We start from the raw sequence: 17138 nt of genomic DNA, 5'->3' as shown, positions 1-17138 counted from the left end.
AAAATAAAACAAAATAAAACAAAATAAAACAAAACGAAACGAAATGAAATGAGATGAAATGAAATTCCAATTTTTTTTGTTTTTTCACCAAAATCCCCCATTTTTGGGGGGGTTTCGCAAAACCTCCTGTTTTTCACCCCCCCCTTTTATTTTCCCCAGATTTCGCTCAAATTAACCGCGCTCCCCCCCTTCCCCCCCCCCGCGCGATTTTCAACGTTATTTTGACCCGAAATCGCTGTTTTTCGCCCCAGAACGGGGGCGGGCGGAGTGGGCGGGGCCTCGCTGGGGCGAGGGGCGTGGCTAGGGAATTTATGAATGAAAGCCACGCCCCCTCAGGCGAGTAGGCGGGCGCTGTATGCTAATGAACGGGTGACGTCAGCGCTGCGCGGGTTTTTGTCCCTCTGTGGGTTGATAGGGCGGGTGGGTTAATCTGCCCAGCAACGCGCGCTGATTGGCTCAGCTTCGCTGAGGAGACGCCGCGCCTGCGCAGATTGAGGGGGGAACCCGGAAGCGCCACCCTCCCCTTAGCAACCTGGCCGTTTCCCTTAGCAACCGCCGGGGGTTTCCTTAGCAACGGCGGGGGTTTCCTTAGCAACCGCGGGGTTTTCCTTAGCAACCGCGGGGGATTTCCTTAGCAACCGACTCGGGGGGGGTGTTTAAAGTTGAGGGGGGCGCTGAGGGGGGTCGTAGGCCTCGGGGGGAGGGCGGGGGAACAGGTTTTGGGGGGGGGGGCATTAGGCTTCAGGGGGGGCACTAGGCCCAGGTAGGCCTCAGGGGGGGGACTAGGCCTTGGGGGGGGGGGGGCAACACCACCACCCCCAAAAAAACCCCTAAATGCCCCCCAAAAATGAGCCCGCCTCAGAAGGGGGGGGGGGAAGGGGTTAAAATGGGGGAAAAAAAGGCGGTTTGGGGACACAAACCAAGGTTTTAGTTTAAAAGAGGAGGGAGGAGGAAGGGGGGGGGGGGGGGGGGCGGGTCCCTGGTGGGGCCCCGTTTTGGGGGGCTCGGGGACGGGGAGAGGGAAGTTTTGGGGTGTCCCCCCCCCACACTTTATTTTTATCCTTGTCCCCCCTCCTTCTTTGTCACTGGGGACCCCCCCCCAAATAAAAAAAAAATAAAATAAAATTGTGGGGATGCCTCGTCGCAAGCAGCAGCAGCCGCAGCAGCTCCTGGGCTCCGATCAAGGTATTAATTTTAATTTTTGGGGGGGTTGTAAGATTTTGGGGGGTCCCTGAGATTTTTGGGGGGGTCCCCCCCACTGAGATTTGGGGAGAAGGGGTTGTGGGGAGGGGGGGAACACCCCAAAAAATGAGGTTGGGGGGGGGGAGAGGATGGAGGAGGGGGAACCTCCCCCCCCCTTGAAGTGATGGGGGATCCCCCCCCCTAAATTAAAGAGGGGTGCCCCTAATTAAAGGGGGGGGTGTCCCCCCAAATTTAGGAGGGGGGGTCCCCCAAAAAATTAATTTATCAGGTTAATAAAATATACAAGAAACTGGAGTGGAAAGGCGTCAGGAGGGAGGGAAAGTTCCCCAACCCCCCCAAAATCCCATCAGGGCACCCCCAAAATTTGGCGGGGTCACCCCAAAAAACCTCAGGGACACCCCCTCTCCGCCCCCCAGGGCCCCCCCCAAACCTTCTCAGGGACCCCCCCAGATCCCCCTAAACCTCCCCAGGGTCCCCCCAAACTCCCTCAGGGAGCCTCAAACCCCCTCAGAGCCCCCCCAAACCCTCGCAGAGGCCCCCCCAAAATCCCCTCAGGGACCCCCAAAATCCCCTCAGAACCCCCAAAACCCCCTCAGAGCCCCCCCAAACCCCCTCAGCCCCCCCAAAACCCCCTCAGGGACCCCCAAACCTTCTCATAGTCCCCCCCCAAACCCCCTCAGGGACCCCCAAAACCCCTTCAGAACCCCCCCGTAACCCCCCCAAAACCCCCTCAAGCCCCCCCAAACTCCCTGAAATCCCCCTAAAACCCCCTCAGGGACCCCCCAAATCCCCTCAGAGCCCCCCCAAACCCCCTCAGGGACCCCCAAACCCTCTCAGAGCACCCCCAAACCCCCTCAAGCCCTCCCCAAACTCCTTGAAGTCCCCCTAAAACCCTCTCAGGGCCCCCCCGAACCCCCACAGAACCCCCCCATAACCCCCCAAAAACCCCCTCAGGCCCCCCAAACCCCTCCCAAACCCCTTCAGGGACCCCCAAGCCCCCTCAGCGACCCCCAAACCCCCTCAGGAACCCCCTCAAGCCCCCCCGAACCTTCTCAGGGCCCCCCCAAATCCCCTCAGAGCCCCCCCAAATCCCCTCAGGGACCCTAAACCCCCTCAGAGCCCCACCAAATCCCCTCAGGGACCCCCCCAAATCCCCCCAGCCCCCTCAGAGCCCCCCCAAACCCCCTCAGGGACCCCCCAAACTCCCTGAAGTCCCCCCCAACCCCCCTCAGGGACCCCCGAAATCCCCCCCAGCCCCCCCAAACCCCCCCATACCAGGAGCTACCCCAAAACCAGGCGGGGAAATTTTGGGGCGGCCAGTCCCAAATTCCCCCTTTTTTCACCCCGTTTCCTTCGTGCGGTCGCAAAGGGCCGAGGTGGTGGTGGTGGGGGGGGGGGGGTGGTGTCCCCCAAAATCCTCGCCCTCCCCCCCCTCGTATGACATCACTCCTACCGTGACACCGCCACCACCCCCCCCCTTTTTTTACATCACGACCCAGCGCCTCCCCCTCCCCCCCCCCTTGATTACGTCACGATTTAGGGGGGGCCCCCCCCCCTCCCCCACATCCGCCTTCATCCCCTCCTCTTCCTCCCAGAGCTGATTTTGGGGGGGGGGGGGGGAAGAAGAGGGGGGGATCCCCCATAACCATGGCTGAGCCGGGAGGTGGGTGACGGCCGGACGAGCCTGCGGCCTAGGCCGCTCCTTCCCGCGTCCATACGTCCGTCTATACGTCCGTCTATACATCCATCTATACATCCATCCATACGTCCGTCCATCCGTCCATCCATCCCCCCCCCGCCGTCCCCCGTCCGTCCGTCTTTCACGAAGGGAGGGGGGGAGGTTTTGGGGGGAAAAACCGGGGATTTTGGGGACGGGAGTGGGGATTTTGAGGGGGAGAATGGGGATTTGGGGGAGGGGAAAGGATTTTGGGGGGAAAAATGGGGATTTTGGAGGGAAAATCGGGGATTTTGGGGATGGGAGTAGGGATTTGGGGGGGCAGAATGGGGATTTGGGGGAGGGGAAAGGATTTTGGGGGGAAAAAATGGGGATTTTGGAGGGAAAATCGGGGATTTTGGGGATGGGAATGGGGATTTGGGGGGGAGAATGGGGATTTGGGGGAGGGGAAAGGATTTTGGGGGGAAAAATGGGGATTTTGGAGGGAAAACCGGGGATTTGGGGGATGGGAGTGGGGATTTGGGGGGGCAGAATGGGGATTTGGGGGGAAAAACGGGAATTTTGTAGGGGAATGGGGATTTTGGGGGAGGGAAAAGGATTTTGGGGGCAAACCCGGGGATTTTGGGGATGGGAATGGGGATTTGGGGGAGGGAAAAGGATTTTGGGGGGAAAACCGGGGATTTTAGGGACGGGAATGGGGATTTGGGGGGGGGAAAAGGATTTGGGGGAGGGAAAAGGATTTTGGGGGGAAAAACGGGGATTTTGGGGATGGGAGTGGGGATTTGGGGGGGAGAATGGGGATTTGGGGGGAAAAACGGGAATTTTGTGGGGGAATGGGGATTTTGGGGGAGGGAAAAGGATTTTGGGGGCAAACCCGGGGATTTTGGGGATGGGAATGGGGATTTGGGGGAGGGAGAAGGATTTTGGGGGGAAAAGCGGGGATTTTGGGGATGGGAATGGGGATTTTGGGGATGGGAATGGGGATTTTGAGGGGGAGAATGGGGATTTGGGGGAGGGAAAAGGATTTTGGGGGGAAAACCGGGGATTTTGGGGATGGGAATGGGGATTTGGGGGGGAGAATGGGGATTTGGGGAAGGGGAAAGGATTTTGGGGGGAGAACCGGGGATTTGGGGGGGAAAACCGGGGATTTGGGGGATGGGAGTGGGGATTTGGGGGGGAGAATGGGGATTTGGGGGAGGGGAAAGGATTTTGGGGGGAAAACCGGGGATTTTAGGGACGGGAGTGGGGATTTGGGGGGGAGAATGGGGATTTGGGGGAGGGAAAAGGATTTTGGGGGGAAAACCGGGGATTTTGGGGATGGGAATGGGGATTTGGGGGGGAGAATGGGGATTTGGGGGAGGGGAAAGGATTTTGGGGGGAAAAATGGGGATTTTGGAGGGAAAACCGGGGATTTGGGGGATGGGAGTGGGGATTTGGGGGGGCAGAATGGGGATTTGGGGGGAAAAACGGGAATTTTGTAGGGGAATGGGGATTTTGGGGGAGGGAAAAGGATTTTGGGGGCAAACCCGGGGATTTTGGGGATGGGAATGGGGATTTGGGGGAGGGAAAAGGATTTTGGGGGGAAAACCGGGGATTTTAGGGACGGGAATGGGGATTTGGGGGGGGGGAAAGGATTTGGGGGAGGGAAAAGGATTTTGGGGGGAAAAGCGGGGATTTTGGGGATGGGAGTGGGGATTTGGGGGGGAGAATGGGGATTTGGGGGGAAAAACGGGAATTTTGTGGGGGAATGGGGATTTTGGGGGAGGGAAATGGATTTTGGGGGCAAACCCGGGGATTTTGAGGGGGAGAATGGGGATTTGGGGGAGGGGAAAGGATTTTGGGGGGAAAAGCGGGGATTTTGGGGATGGGAATGGGGATTTGGGGGGGAGAATGGGGATTTGGGGGGGCTAATGATTTGGGGGGGGATTTTGGTGATTTGGGGGGGCTAATGGGGATTTTGGGGAGAGTTAATGATTTTGGGGGCGTGACGGGGATTTTTGGGGGGATAACGGGGATTTTTGGGGAGGGGTAAGGATTTTGGGGAGATAATGGGGATTTTGGGGGGATAACAGTGATTTTGGGGAGATAATGGGGATTTTGGGGGGGGGGGGATAATGGGGATTTTGGGGGGCTGCAGGGCAGGGGGGCCCTGGGGTATTTTTTGGGGGGGGGATAATGATGATTTTGGGGGGAATAATGGTGATTTTGGGGGGCATAATGGTGATTTTGGGGGGGGGGATAACGGTGATTTTGGGGGGGGTGGTGAAATTGGGGGGGGGGGCACGCTTCCCGGTGGGAAGTCCTTGGGGTTACGGGAGAGGATTTTGGGGTACAACGCCTGATTTTTGGGGGGCCGGCGGGGGGGTGTGTGTGTGGGGCCCCCCCTTTCTTTCCTCCCTCAGGCTCCCCCGGCGCCGCCGCCGCCTCCTCTTCCCCCCGCGAAGGTCCCGTCGCCCCATCTTCCTCCTCTTCTTCCTCTTCCTCTTCCTCCCCGCCGGGCATGGATGCCGAAGCGGATCCCCAACCCTTTGGGGGTCCCCCTCAATCTGGGGGGGCCCCCCTCAACCTCCCCTTGATCCTGGAGGAACTCCGGGTCCTCCAACAACGCCAACTCCACCAGATGCAGATGACGGAAGAGATTTGCCGCCAAGTTTTACTTTTGGGGACCCTGGAGCACCCCAAAACCTCGCTACCCCCTTTCGCCCCCAAAAACGACCCCCCAAAACCTCATTTTTTCCATCTTTTCCCTCCTTTCCCCACCGCCACGCGTGGAATCAAAACCGAAACCCGTTCCGGCGTCGGCGTCGCCGCCGGCGTCGCCGCTTTCCTCCCGGCTTTGGCCGGCGGATCTTCTCCGGGTCTTTTACGCCCCAAAAATATCGGGGGGGATCCGGGGACCCCCCGACACGAATGCGGTTTTTGCGGCAAAGCTTTCGGTAGCGACAGCGCCCGGCAAATCCATCTCCGGTCCCACACCGGCGAACGGCCGTACAAATGTAACGTCTGCGGTAACCGGTTCACCACCCGCGGTAATTTGAAGGTTCATTTCCACCGGCACCGCGAGAAGTACCCCCACGTCCAGATGAACCCCCATCCCGTACCCCAACATCTCGATTACCTCCTCCCGGCGCCAGCGGCCGGCCAACACCTCACCAGCTCCGCCCAACATCTCGCTGGCGCCTCCCAACCGCTCGCCGGGGCCGCCCAACATCTCGCCGCGGTCAACCAAGTCAACGCAACCGCCCAACCTGTCACCGGGGCCGCCCAACATGTCGCGGGGGCCACCCAACACGTCACCGGGGCCGCCCAACATCTCGCCGCGGTCAACCAAGTCAACGCGACCGCCCAACCACTCGCCGGGGCTGCCCAACACGTCACCGGGACCGCCCAACAGCTCGCCGCGGCCAACCAAGTCAACGTGACCGCCCAACACGTCGCCGGGGCCACCCAACACGTCACCGGGACCGCCCAACAGCTCGCTGCGGCCAACCAAGTCAACGCGACCGCCCAACCTGTCAACGCCGCCGGTCAGCACCTCACCGGGGCCACCCAACACCTCACCGGGGCCACCCAAGTCAACGCGACCGGCCAACCGGCCAACGCGGCCGCCCAACATCTCGCCACGGCTGCCCAACCGCTCAACACTGCCGCCCAACACCTCGCCGGCACCACCCAACTGAACGTAGCCACCCACCTTCTCACCGGGGCCACCCAACACCTCGCCGCGCCCGCCCAACACCTCACCGCCTTCCACAAGCTCCTCCTCTTGAAGACCACCGACGGAAGGTCCAAGGGCGGGGACGAAAACACCCCTCCCGGCAAACCACCCGGTTGGGCGCTCTTGACCGGTCGTTTTAAGGGTTCCCCGCTTTTTTTGGAGACCCCGCCTTCGGAAACGTCGAAACTTCAACAACTGGTGGAAAAAATCGACCCCCCGAACCCTCCGTCGTCATCGTCGTCGTCGTCATCATCGTCGTCGTCGTCGCCGGATCCGCCGCGTCATCAGTGCCCGCTTTGCCGGCGGGTGTTGAGTTGCCCGCGCGCTCTACGGTTGCATTTTGGCCAACACGGCATAAATTCGGGGGGTTTTTTTTTGGGGGGCGTGGAACGCCCCTTTCGGTGTAAAGTTTGCGGGCGTTGCTTCACCACCCGCGGGAATTTGCGGGCGCATTTCGGGGGTCACCGGGGGGGTCCCCCGAATTCTTGCCCGCTCTGTCAGAAGAAGTTCACCAACGCCGTCAACCTCCAACATCATGTCCGGCTTCATTTAGGGGGTCAGCTAACGAACGGCGGGTTTCCCGCTCAGGTAACGGGGGGAACCCCCCGAAATGAGACTCGGGATCAATTAGTGGGGAACAAGGAAATAGGGGGGACCCCAAAAATAACGGGGAACCCCCCGGAAGAGGAAATATCGGAAGAGGAGGAAGAGGAAGGGGAAGAGGAGGAAGGATCGGCGGGGGGGTGCAGCCCGAAGAGGGATCTGCCGAGCGAGGAAGAGGAAGAGGAAGGGGGAAGGAGGGGAGGGCAGCCCCCCGAAAAGGGGGGGGACCCCGAAACGGAGGAGGAAGGAGGAGGAGGAGGAAGGGAGGAAGGCAAGGACACGGACGAGGGGGCGAGGAAGCAGGTAAAAAGCCGGGGGGGATTTGGGGGGGGGAAAAGGGGGATTTTGGGGGAAAAATGGGGGGTTTGGGGGGAAAAGGGGGATTTTGGGGGGAAAAGGGGGGGTTTTGGGGGGGAAAAGGGGCTTTTTTGGGGGAAAAGGGGGGTTTTGGGGGGGAAAGGGGCTTTTTTGGGGGGGGGGAAGGGGGATTTTTTGGGGGAAAGGGGGCTTTATTTTGGGGATAAGGTTTTTTTGGGGGGAGGAAAAGGGGGGTTTGGGGAGAAAAGGGGGTTTTTTTTGGGGGGGGGGGAAGGAGGATTTTTGGGGGAAGGGGGGATTTGGGGGGGGAAAGGGGCTTTTTTTTGCAGGGAAAGGGTTTTTTGGGGGGGGGAAGGGGGATTGGGGGAGAAGGGGGATCTGGGGGGACGAAAAGGGGGAGTTTGGGGGATGGAAAACGGGGGTTATTTTGGGGGGGAAAGGGTGGATTTGGGGGAGAAAGGGGGGTTTTGGGGGGAGGAAGAGGGGTTTTTTTGGGAAAAGGAGGATTTTGGGGGGAAAGGGGCTTTTTTTGGGGGGAAAGGGTGTGTTTTTCAGGGGAAAAGGGGAATTTGGGGGAAAAGGAGGATTTTGGGGGGGAAAGGGGTTTTTTGGGGGGGGGGAAAGGAGGGGTTTTTTGAGGAAAAGGGGTTTTTTGGGGGAAAAGGGTTTTTTTTTGAGGAAAAGGGGTTTTTTTTAGGGGGGAAAAGGGGGGTTGGGAGGGAAAGGGGTGTTTTTGGTGTGCCTCACCCCCCCAGACACTGACCACCCCCCCCCCATTTTTTCTCCCCCCAGGTCCCCCCAAAATGGAGCCCACCCCCCTCAGCCAGTATCAAACCCCCCCAAATCCCGCGGGGGGTTGGTAAAGGGGGTGCCTTGGCTTTCTGGAACCGGTACCCCCCTTTATTTTCCGGGCCCCCCCCAAAAAATAAACGGGGGGACCCCAAAAACACACCGACCCCCCCGCTCCGCAACGACCCAAGAAGAAGGGGGGGATGCTGCCGACGGCGAGGGGGACCCCGAAAAACAGGGGGAGGCGGAGAAGTAGTTTAATTAGTTGAGGGGGAGGGGGAAATTGGGGGGGGGGGAACGACACACACCCCAAAACCAGCCCCCCCTGTACCCCTAAACACCCCCCCAGACCCCCCAAAAATCGTGCCTCTCCCAGTAGCGTAGGCCTATTAAAGCCGTTTGCTGACCCCCCCCTCCCCGCTCTGAGTCCTGTCTGTGATTTGGGGGTCGGGGTGGGGCGGGGGGGAGAAGGGATTTTGGGGGGGATTTGCCCAAAAAAAGGGGTGCCCCCCCCCAAAAAATAAATCTGCCAGGGCACAAGATGGCGGCGGGAGCCCTCAACAAAGATGGCGGCGGTTGCCATAGCGCCGAGATGGCGGCGGTTGCCATGGCGCCAGCGCTCAAAATGGCGGCGGTTACCATGGCACCTACCCGAACTGGAAGAGAGTGGTGCCAGCCCTCAAGATGGCGGCGGTTTACCGAAACGCCCGTTTGCGATCATCTCGGCGCCCTCACTCAAAATGGCGTGGGCGGCTTCGGGAGGTTTCCGGTGAACTTCCGGTTCCGGGTGAAAGGAGGCGGCGGGGCCTAGCGGCGGTGGTTCCCGGTGTCGGCGGCGGTTCCCGGTATCGGTGGGATCATGTCGGATACGTGGAGCTCCATCCAGGCCCATAAAAAGCAGCTGGATTCGCTGAGGGAGCGGCTGCAGCGGCGGAGGAAGCAGGATCCGCTGGGTGATGGCGCGGCGGGGGTTTGGGGGGGGGGGGGTCAGGGGTTAATGAGGGGTCAGAGGTTAATGAGGGGGGAGTCAGGGGTTAATGAGGGGTCCGGGGGGTGGTTTTTTGGGGGGGTCAGGGGTTAATGAGGGGTCAGGGGTTAATGGGGGGGCGTCAGGGGTTAATGAGGGAGGTCAAAGGTTAATGAGGGGTCAGGGGTTAATGAGGGAGGTCAAAGGTTAAGGAGGGGTCAGGCGTTAATGGGGGGTCGGGGTGGTTTTGGGGGGTCAGGGGTTAATGGGAGGGTGGGGGTTAATGAGGGGTCAGGGGTTATGGGGGAGTCAGGGGGTTAAAGGTCAAGGGTTAGCGGGGGTTCAGGGGGTGTTTGGGGGGTCAAGGGTTAACGAGGGGTCAGGGGTTAACGAGGGGGTATCCAGGGTTAACGAGGGCTCACGGGGGTTACTGGAGTGGGCAGGGGGGGTCAGGGGTCAAGGCGGAGGTCAGAGTTCAGGGGTTCACCGCCCTCCCCTCCCCCACAGACCCCCGCCACGCCGACCCCTCCCACGCGGCCCCTCCCCCCACCCCCCCCTACCCCCACCCCGGGTTCCCTGCCCCCTCCGGGCGGGGGAGGGGCGTCATCCCTCACCCCCGGCACGCCGGGAACGCCCGCGACCTCATCGACCGCCGCCGCGACCACCTCCTCCTCCTCCTCGTCGTCGCCGCCGCCGCCGTCCGCCAGCGACCGCGCCCTCGAGCGCCGCCTCCTCCTCCACCTCGCCGACCTCGCCCTGCCCCTCCCCACCGACGCCCTCGCCATCTGCCGCGCCATCGCCACCGTAAGCCCCGCCCCCGTGCGCCTCTTACCTCGCGCGCCTCTTACCTCACACCTTACACACCTTACCTCACACGTTTTACCTCGTGCGCGCCTTACCTCGCGCGCGCCTTACCTCGCGCCTCTTATCTCACACATTTTACCTCACACGTTTTACCTCGCGCGCCTCTTCCCTCGCGCCTCTTCCCTCGCGCCTCTTACCTCACACGTTTTGCCCCGCGCCTCTTACCTCACACGTTTTGCCTCGCGCCTCTTACCTCACGCGCCTCTTACCTCACACCTTACCTCACACATTTTACCTCACGCCTCTTACCTCACACATTTTACCTCACGCCTCTTCCCTCGCGCGCCTCTTCCCTCGCGCGCCTCTTCCCTCGCGCGCCTCTTCCCTCACACATTTTACCTCGCGCCTTTTACCTCACATGTTTTACCTCACACCTCTTCCCTCGCGCCTCTTCCCTCGCGTCTCTTCCCTCACACGTTTTGCCTCGCGCCTCTTCCCTCACACATTTTACCTCGCGCCTTTTACCTCACATGTTTTACCTCACACCTCTTCCCTCGCGCCTCTTACCTCACACATTTTACCTCACACATTTTACCTCGCGCCTCTTAGCTCGCGCGCCTCTTACCTCATGCATTTTACCTCGCGCACCTCTTACCTCGCGCCTTACCTCGCGCGCCTCTTACCTCACACGACGCCCTCCTCTCCTCGCCGCGACCAGCCCGACGCGCCCGTCGCGCGCAGCGGCGTGGAGAGCTTGCTGGAGAAGTTCGCGGCGCAGGAGCTGATCGAGGTGAGGAGGGGGTTGCTCCAAGACGACCCGTCGCAACCGACGCTGGTGACCTACGCCGATCACTCCAAACTCTCCGCCATGATCGGCGCTGTGACGGAAAACGGAGGGATTCAACTCAAAAACGGGGCGGGGAAGAAAAGGAGAGCGGAACAGGATGGCGGAGGGATGGCGGCGACGGCGGCGGCGACGATGGCGGCGGTGGCGGGAGGGGGCGAAGCGGGGAAGGAAACGGCGAAGAAGTCGCGGAAGCAGGCGTCCGACGTGGACCTGGAGATCGAGAGTTTGCTGAGTCAGCAGTCCACCAAGGAGCAGCAGAGCAAAAAGGTGGGTGTGTGGGGAAAACATGGCGGCCATGGGTGGTCCTCAAGGGGTTGAGGTCCCACCGAGGAGAAGAAGATGGTGGGTGTGCCCCAAAAACGTTGAGGAACACACTTAGGTGTCTCTCAAAGAGTCGAGGTTCCACCAAGGGGAAGAAGATGGTGGTTTCACCCCAAAAATGGTGGAGGACACACATGGGTGTTTCTCAAAGGGTTGAGGTCTTGGAGGCCCAACCGAGGAAGATGGTGGATGCGCCCTGAAAATGGAGGACACCCATGGGTGTTTCTCAGAGGGTCGAGGTTCCACCGAGGAGAACAAGATGGTGGGCGCGCCCTAAAAAACGGTGGGGGAGATGTTTGGGTGGTCCTCAGAGGGTTGAGGTTCTGCCAAGGAGAAGAAGATGGTGGTTTCACCCCAAAAATGGTGGAGGACACACATGCGTGTTCCTCAGAGGGTTGAGGTTCCACCGAGGAGAACAAGATGGTGGGTGCGCCCCAAAAATGGTGGAGGACACAGCTGGGTGTCCCTCAGAGGGTTGAGTTTTTGAGGTCCCACCAAGGAGGAGAAGGTGGTTTCACCCCAAACATGGGACCCAGGTGTCCCCAGGAGGGTCGGGGGGTTTTGGGGTCACCCTGGCTGAGATGTCCACCTCGCCCCCAGGTCAGCCAGGAGATCCTGGAGCTGCTCAACACCACCACGGCCAAGGAGCAGTCCATCGTGGAGAAGTTTCGGTCGCGGGGCCGGGCCCAGGTCCAGGAGTTCTGTGACCACGGCACCAAGGAGGAGTGCGTGAAGGCCACCGGCGCTGACCGGCCGTGCCGAAAGCTCCACTTCCGGTCAGTCCGGCGCACCGTGGTCTTCCTCCACCCATCTCCTCACCTTCTTCATCCATCCCATGGTCTTCCTCAACCCATCCCATGCTCTTTGTCCATCCATCCCCCCTTCTTCACCCATGCCAACTTCTCCTTCCTCCATTCCATGGTCTTCATCCATCTCCTCGTGTTCTCCTTCATCCATCCCATGGTCTTCCTCTGTCCATCCCATGGTGTTCCTTCATCCCACCTTCTCCTCCCTCCGTCCCACCTTCTCCTCCATCCGTCCCATGGTCTTCCTTCCTCCGTCCCACCTCTTCCTTCCTCCGTCCCACCTTCTGCCTCCATCCCATGGTCTCCCTCCGTCCCACCTTCCCCTCCCTCCGTCCCATGGTCTTCCTCTGTCCCACCTCCTCCTTCCTCCATCGCATGGTCTCCCTCCGTCCCACCTTCCTCTCCCTCCGTCCCATGGTCTTCCTCCATCCCACCTTCTCCTTCCTCCATCCCACCTTCTCCTTCCTCCATCTCACCTTCTTCTTCGTCCATCCCATGGTCTTCCTCCATCCCCCCTTCTCTTTTCTCCATCCCCCCCCACCTTCTCTTTTCTCCATCCCATGGTCTTCCTCCGTCCCACCTTCTCCTTCCTCCGTCCCACCTTCTCCTTCCTCCGTCCCACCTTCTCCTCCATCCGTCCCACCTTCTTCTTCGTCCATCCCATGGTCTTCCTCCATCCCACCTTTTCCTTCCTCCATTCCACCTTCTCCTCCCTCCATCCCATGGTCTTCCTCCATCCCACCTCCTCCTCCCTCCACCCCACGTCCTCCTCCTCCCTCCGCCCCACCTCCTCCTCCTCCCTCCACCCCTCCGACCTTCATCCCCCCTTCACCTTCCTCCACCCCCTCGCTCTGCTCTCCCCCGCGCCGCGCCGCAGCCGCATCATCAACAAGCACACCGACGAATCCCTGGGCGACTGCTCCTTCCTCAACACCTGCTTCCACATGGACACCTGCAAGTACGTCCACTACGAGATCGATGCCTGCCCCGAGACCCCGCCCCGCACCCCGCCCCAGCCCCGCCCACGCGACCGCAGCCCCACCCAGGACCTCACACGCGCCGCGCCCTCCGACGCCGGCGCTGACCGCCTCTTCCCTCCTCAGGTGGCCGCCATTTTGTGTGGCTGGGGGGGTGGGGGTGTGTGGGGGGGTGTGGGTTATCGCTGCCTGGTACGGGCGTTTGCCTTATAAGGGCGTTTGCCTTATAAGGGTGTGGGGGCGGGGTTTTGATGGAGGGGCGGGGTTATTTTTGGGGCGGGGTTATTTTTGGGGTGGGTTTTTTGGAAGGGGCGGGGTTTTATGGAGAGGTGGGGGTTTTTTGGGGGGGTGGGGGTTTTTGAGGGGGCGTGGCTTTTTGGAGGGGGTTTTAGGGAGGGGCGGGGTTATTTTTGGAGGGGGCGTGACTTTTTTGGAGGGGGCGTGGCTTTTTGGAGGGTTTTATTTGGGGGGTGGGGTATTTAGGGGGTTATTTTTGGAGGGGGCGTGGCTTTTTGGAGGGTTTTTTGGGGGTGTGGGGTATTTAGGGGGTTATTTTTGGAAGGGGCGTGGCTTTTTTGGAGGGGCGTGGCTTTTTGGAGGGGGCGTGGCTTTTTGAGGGTTGTTTTTGGGGGGTGTGGGGTATTTAGGGGGTTATTTTTGGAGGGGGCGTGGCTTTTTGGAGGGGGCGTAGCTTTTTGAGGGGGTTTTTTGGGGGTGTGGGGTATTTAGGGGGTTATTTTTGGAGGGGGCGCGGCTTTTTGGAGGGGGTGTGGCTTTTTTGGAGGGGGCGTGGCTTTTGGGGTTTTTTTGGGGGGTGTGGGGTATTTAGGGGGGTTATTTTCGGAGGGGGCGTGGCTTTTTTTGGCGGGAGTTTTTATGGCGAGGTCGGTGGGGGGTTTTCTTTTTGGCTTTTTTGCAGGGGGCAGGGGGGGGTATTTTTGGGGGGGGGGGGGCTGGTCGGTGACTCTCTCTCCCTCTCCCCCCCCCCACCCCTCCCCGTCGCGCGCGCGGCAGTGGATCTGCTGCGACATCCGTTACCTGGATGTCAGCATCCTGGGGAAATTCGCCGTGGTCATGGCCGACCCGCCCTGGGACATCCACATGGAGCTGCCCTACGGCACGCTCACCGACGACGAGATGCGTCGCCTCAACATCCCCGTGCTGCAGGACGACGGCTTCCTCTTCCTATGGGTCACCGGCAGGTCGTGCCACGCCCCCCATAACCCACGCCCCCCATAACCCACGCCCCCTATAACCCACGGCTCTTTAAATCCCGCCCCAGTTCACCCAGACCCATTTCACCCTGCTCCTTTATGCCCCCATAACCCACGCCCCCCATAACCCACGCCCCCCATAACCCACGCCCCCTATAACCCACGCCCCCTATAACCCACACCTCTTTAAATCCCGCCCCAGTTCACCCAGACCCATTTCACCCTGCTCCTTTATGCCCCGATAACCCACGCCCCCCCATAACCCACGCCCCCTATAACCCACGCTCCCTATAACCCATGCCCCTATAAACCACGCCCCTATAAACCACACCCCCTTAAGCCCCACCCCATTCAAATCCCACCCCATTGTCACCCTGCCCCCCTTAAGCCCCGCCCCCTTAAGCCCCACCCCATTTCCTCCCCACTCCTTTACTCCCCTTGTAGCCCCGCCCCACTTTTAGCCCCGCCCCCTTCATAAGCCCCCCCCCCCTTAACCCCGCCCCCCCTTAATGCCCTGCCTGGTTTTGCCAAAGCCCCTCAGAGCCCCCCAAACCCCCTCAGGGCCCCCCCAAAACCCCCCTTGTGCCCCCCAAACCCTCCTGAGCCCCCCCAAACCCCCCTCGTGCCCCCCAAATCCCCCCAAAACCCCTCAGGGCCCCCCCCAAACCCCCCATTGTGCCCCCCCCAACCCCCCTGGTGCCCCCAACCCCCCCGAGCCCCCCTAAAACACCCCTGAGACCCCCCAAACCCCCTCAGGCCCCCCCCAAATCCCCCCCAAAACCCCTGGAGCCCCCCCCCCAAACCCCCTCAGCCCCCCCCCCCCCCAATCCCCCCAACCCCCCCCCCCCCCTTGTGCCTCCTAAGCCCCCTGGAGCCCCCCCAAACCCCCTCAGGATCCCCCCAAAACCCCCCCAACCCCCCCCCCCCCTTGTGCCCCCCCAAAACCCCTCAGGGGCCCCCCCCAAACTGCCCATGTGCCCCCCCCAAATCCCCCCAGGCCCCCCCCCCCAAACCCCCCTGAGCCCCCCTGTGCCCCCCCAGATCCCCCCAAATCCCCCTCAGGGCCCCCCCAAACCCCCCTGGTGCCCCCAACCCCCCCTGAGCCCCCCTAAAACACGCCTGAGACCCCCCCCCAAACCCCCTCAGGCCCCCCCCAAATCCCCCCCAAAACCCCTGGAGCCCCCCCTGAGCCCCCCCCAAATCCCCCCAACCCCCCCCCCACCCCTTGTGCCTCCTAAGCCCCCCCAAACCCCCTCAGGACCCCCCAAAACCCCCCCCACCCCCCCTTGTGCCCCCCCAAAACCCCTCAGGGCCCCCCCAAACCCCCCTGACCCCCCTTTTCCCCCACCCCCCAGGGCCATGGAGCTGGGCCGCGAGTGCCTGAACCTCTGGGGGTGAGTAACCCCCCCGCCCCCATACCCCAAAACCACCCCCCCCCCAAAACCGACTTACTTAATTAACACCCCCCCCTTCTTCGTTAAGGTACGAGCGGGTGGACGAGATAATTTGGGTGAAAACGAACCAATTGCAGCGAATCATCCGCACCGGCCGCACCGGCCACTGGCTCAACCACGGCAAAGAGCACTGCCTGGTATTTTTTGGGGGGGGGGGGGCACCCCAAAACCACACCCCCTCCCCAACCCCCCCCCCCCCCGCGCACCCGCCCCCCCCCAGCCCCGCCGGCGTGAAACCCCCAAAACTGCCCAAATTCAGCCCAAAAAACCGCCCCCCCCCCCAAATCCTGCCCTGTATTTGGGTCGTTGCGGGGGGGGGGGGGATTTTGGGGGGCTGGGGGGATTTTTGGGGGGGGCTGGAGGGGGTTTTGGGGTGCCTGGGGGATTTTGGGGGGGGAATAGGGGGATTTTGGGGGGGTTTTAGGGGGCTGGGGTGATATGGGAGATTTTGGGGGGCTGGGGGGGGATTTTGGGGAGACTGGAGAGATTTTGGGGGGGTTTTTGGGGGTGCCAAGGGGGTTTTGGGGGTGCTGGGGTGATTTTTGGGGGGGGTTTTGGGGTCATTTGGGGGGGGCTGGGGGGCATTTTTGGGGTGCTGGGGGTTTTTTTGGGGTGCTGAGGTTTTTTTGGGGGGATTTTGGGGTTCTGGGGTAATTTTGAAGGGGTTGGGGTCATTTTGGGGGGGTTGGGGTCTTTTTGGGGGGGTTTGGGGTCATTTTTGTAGGGTTTGGGGTCTTTTTGGGGGGGTTGAGGTCTTTTCGGGGGGGGGGTTGAGGTCTTTTTTTTGGGGGGGAGGGTACCAGCACCCCCAAATCTCCCGCCCGGCAGGTGGGGGTGAAGGGAAACCCCCAGGGCTTCAACCGGGGTTTGGACTGCGACGTCATCGTGGCTGAGGTAATTTTTTTTTTCCCCTCCCCCCCAAAAAAACCAAAAAAAAAAAATTTAAAAAATTTTTTAAAAAACCCCCAAAATTGCCGTTTTTCACCCCAAGGTTCGCTCCACCAGCCACAAACCCGACGAGATTTACGGGATGATCGAACGCCTCTCGCCCGGCACCCGCAAAATCGAACTTTTCGGGCGCCCCCACAACGTCCAACCCAATTGGTAACGCCCCCCCCCCCCCAAATTTTTAAAATTTCGTTTAAATTTTTGGGGCGTTTTCCTCAAATTTTGGGGCTTTTCGGATGCTTTTTTAGGATCACTTTGGGGAACCAGCTGGACGGAATTCACCTCCTCGACCCCGACGTGGTGGCTCAGTTCAAGCAACATTATCCCGACGGCATCATCTCCAAACCCAAAAATATGTAACTTTTTTTGGGGGGAAATTAGGGAAATTTTGGGGTTTTTTTTCCTTTCTGAAAAGACCGAGAGAATTTAAAAAAAACCCAAACCACAGGGCCTGTTTCGGCGCTGCGAAACACCCCCCTCCCCCAAAAAAACCC

The 17138-nt window shown here is 60.8% G+C and overlaps 2 protein-coding genes across 3 annotated transcripts; both read left to right on the top strand.

The window, feature by feature from the left end:
- The first annotated feature begins 1044 nt into the window (after positions 1-1044).
- On the top strand, positions 1045-8719 carry SALL2 (spalt like transcription factor 2). Of its 2 annotated transcripts, none has more exons than XM_054808509.1 (3): positions 1045-1185; positions 5281-7502; positions 8310-8719. In XM_054808509.1, exons 1-3 carry the CDS (start codon positions 1134-1136, stop codon positions 8565-8567), a joined length of 2532 nt encoding a protein of 843 aa, XP_054664484.1. In that variant the 5' UTR covers positions 1045-1133; the 3' UTR covers positions 8568-8719. The 2 variants fall into 2 exon arrangements, with proteins under 2 accessions (XP_054664484.1, XP_054664485.1); XM_054808510.1 differs by lacking the exon at positions 1045-1185 and adding an exon at positions 2758-2866.
- Positions 8720-8947: 228 nt separating this feature from the next.
- METTL3 (methyltransferase 3, N6-adenosine-methyltransferase complex catalytic subunit) lies at positions 8948-17133 on the top strand. The gene is given in 12 exon segments (XM_054808535.1): positions 8948-9259; positions 9781-9818; positions 9820-10077; positions 10796-11191; positions 11846-12021; positions 12929-13154; positions 14043-14230; positions 15598-15636; positions 15725-15833; positions 16525-16590; positions 16688-16800; positions 16893-17133. Coding segments are annotated over 12 exon segments (1815 nt in total). The 5' UTR covers positions 8948-9165; the 3' UTR covers positions 17005-17133.
- The last annotated feature ends 5 nt before the right edge of the window (positions 17134-17138 follow it).

Source organism: Grus americana, chromosome 37, assembly GCF_028858705.1.
Source record: "Grus americana isolate bGruAme1 chromosome 37, bGruAme1.mat, whole genome shotgun sequence".
In the NCBI taxonomy this organism is placed as follows: Eukaryota; Metazoa; Chordata; class Aves; order Gruiformes; family Gruidae; genus Grus; species Grus americana.
The sequence above is the reverse complement of the archived record's forward strand: the minus strand, read 5'-3'. Positions and strand labels throughout refer to the sequence as shown.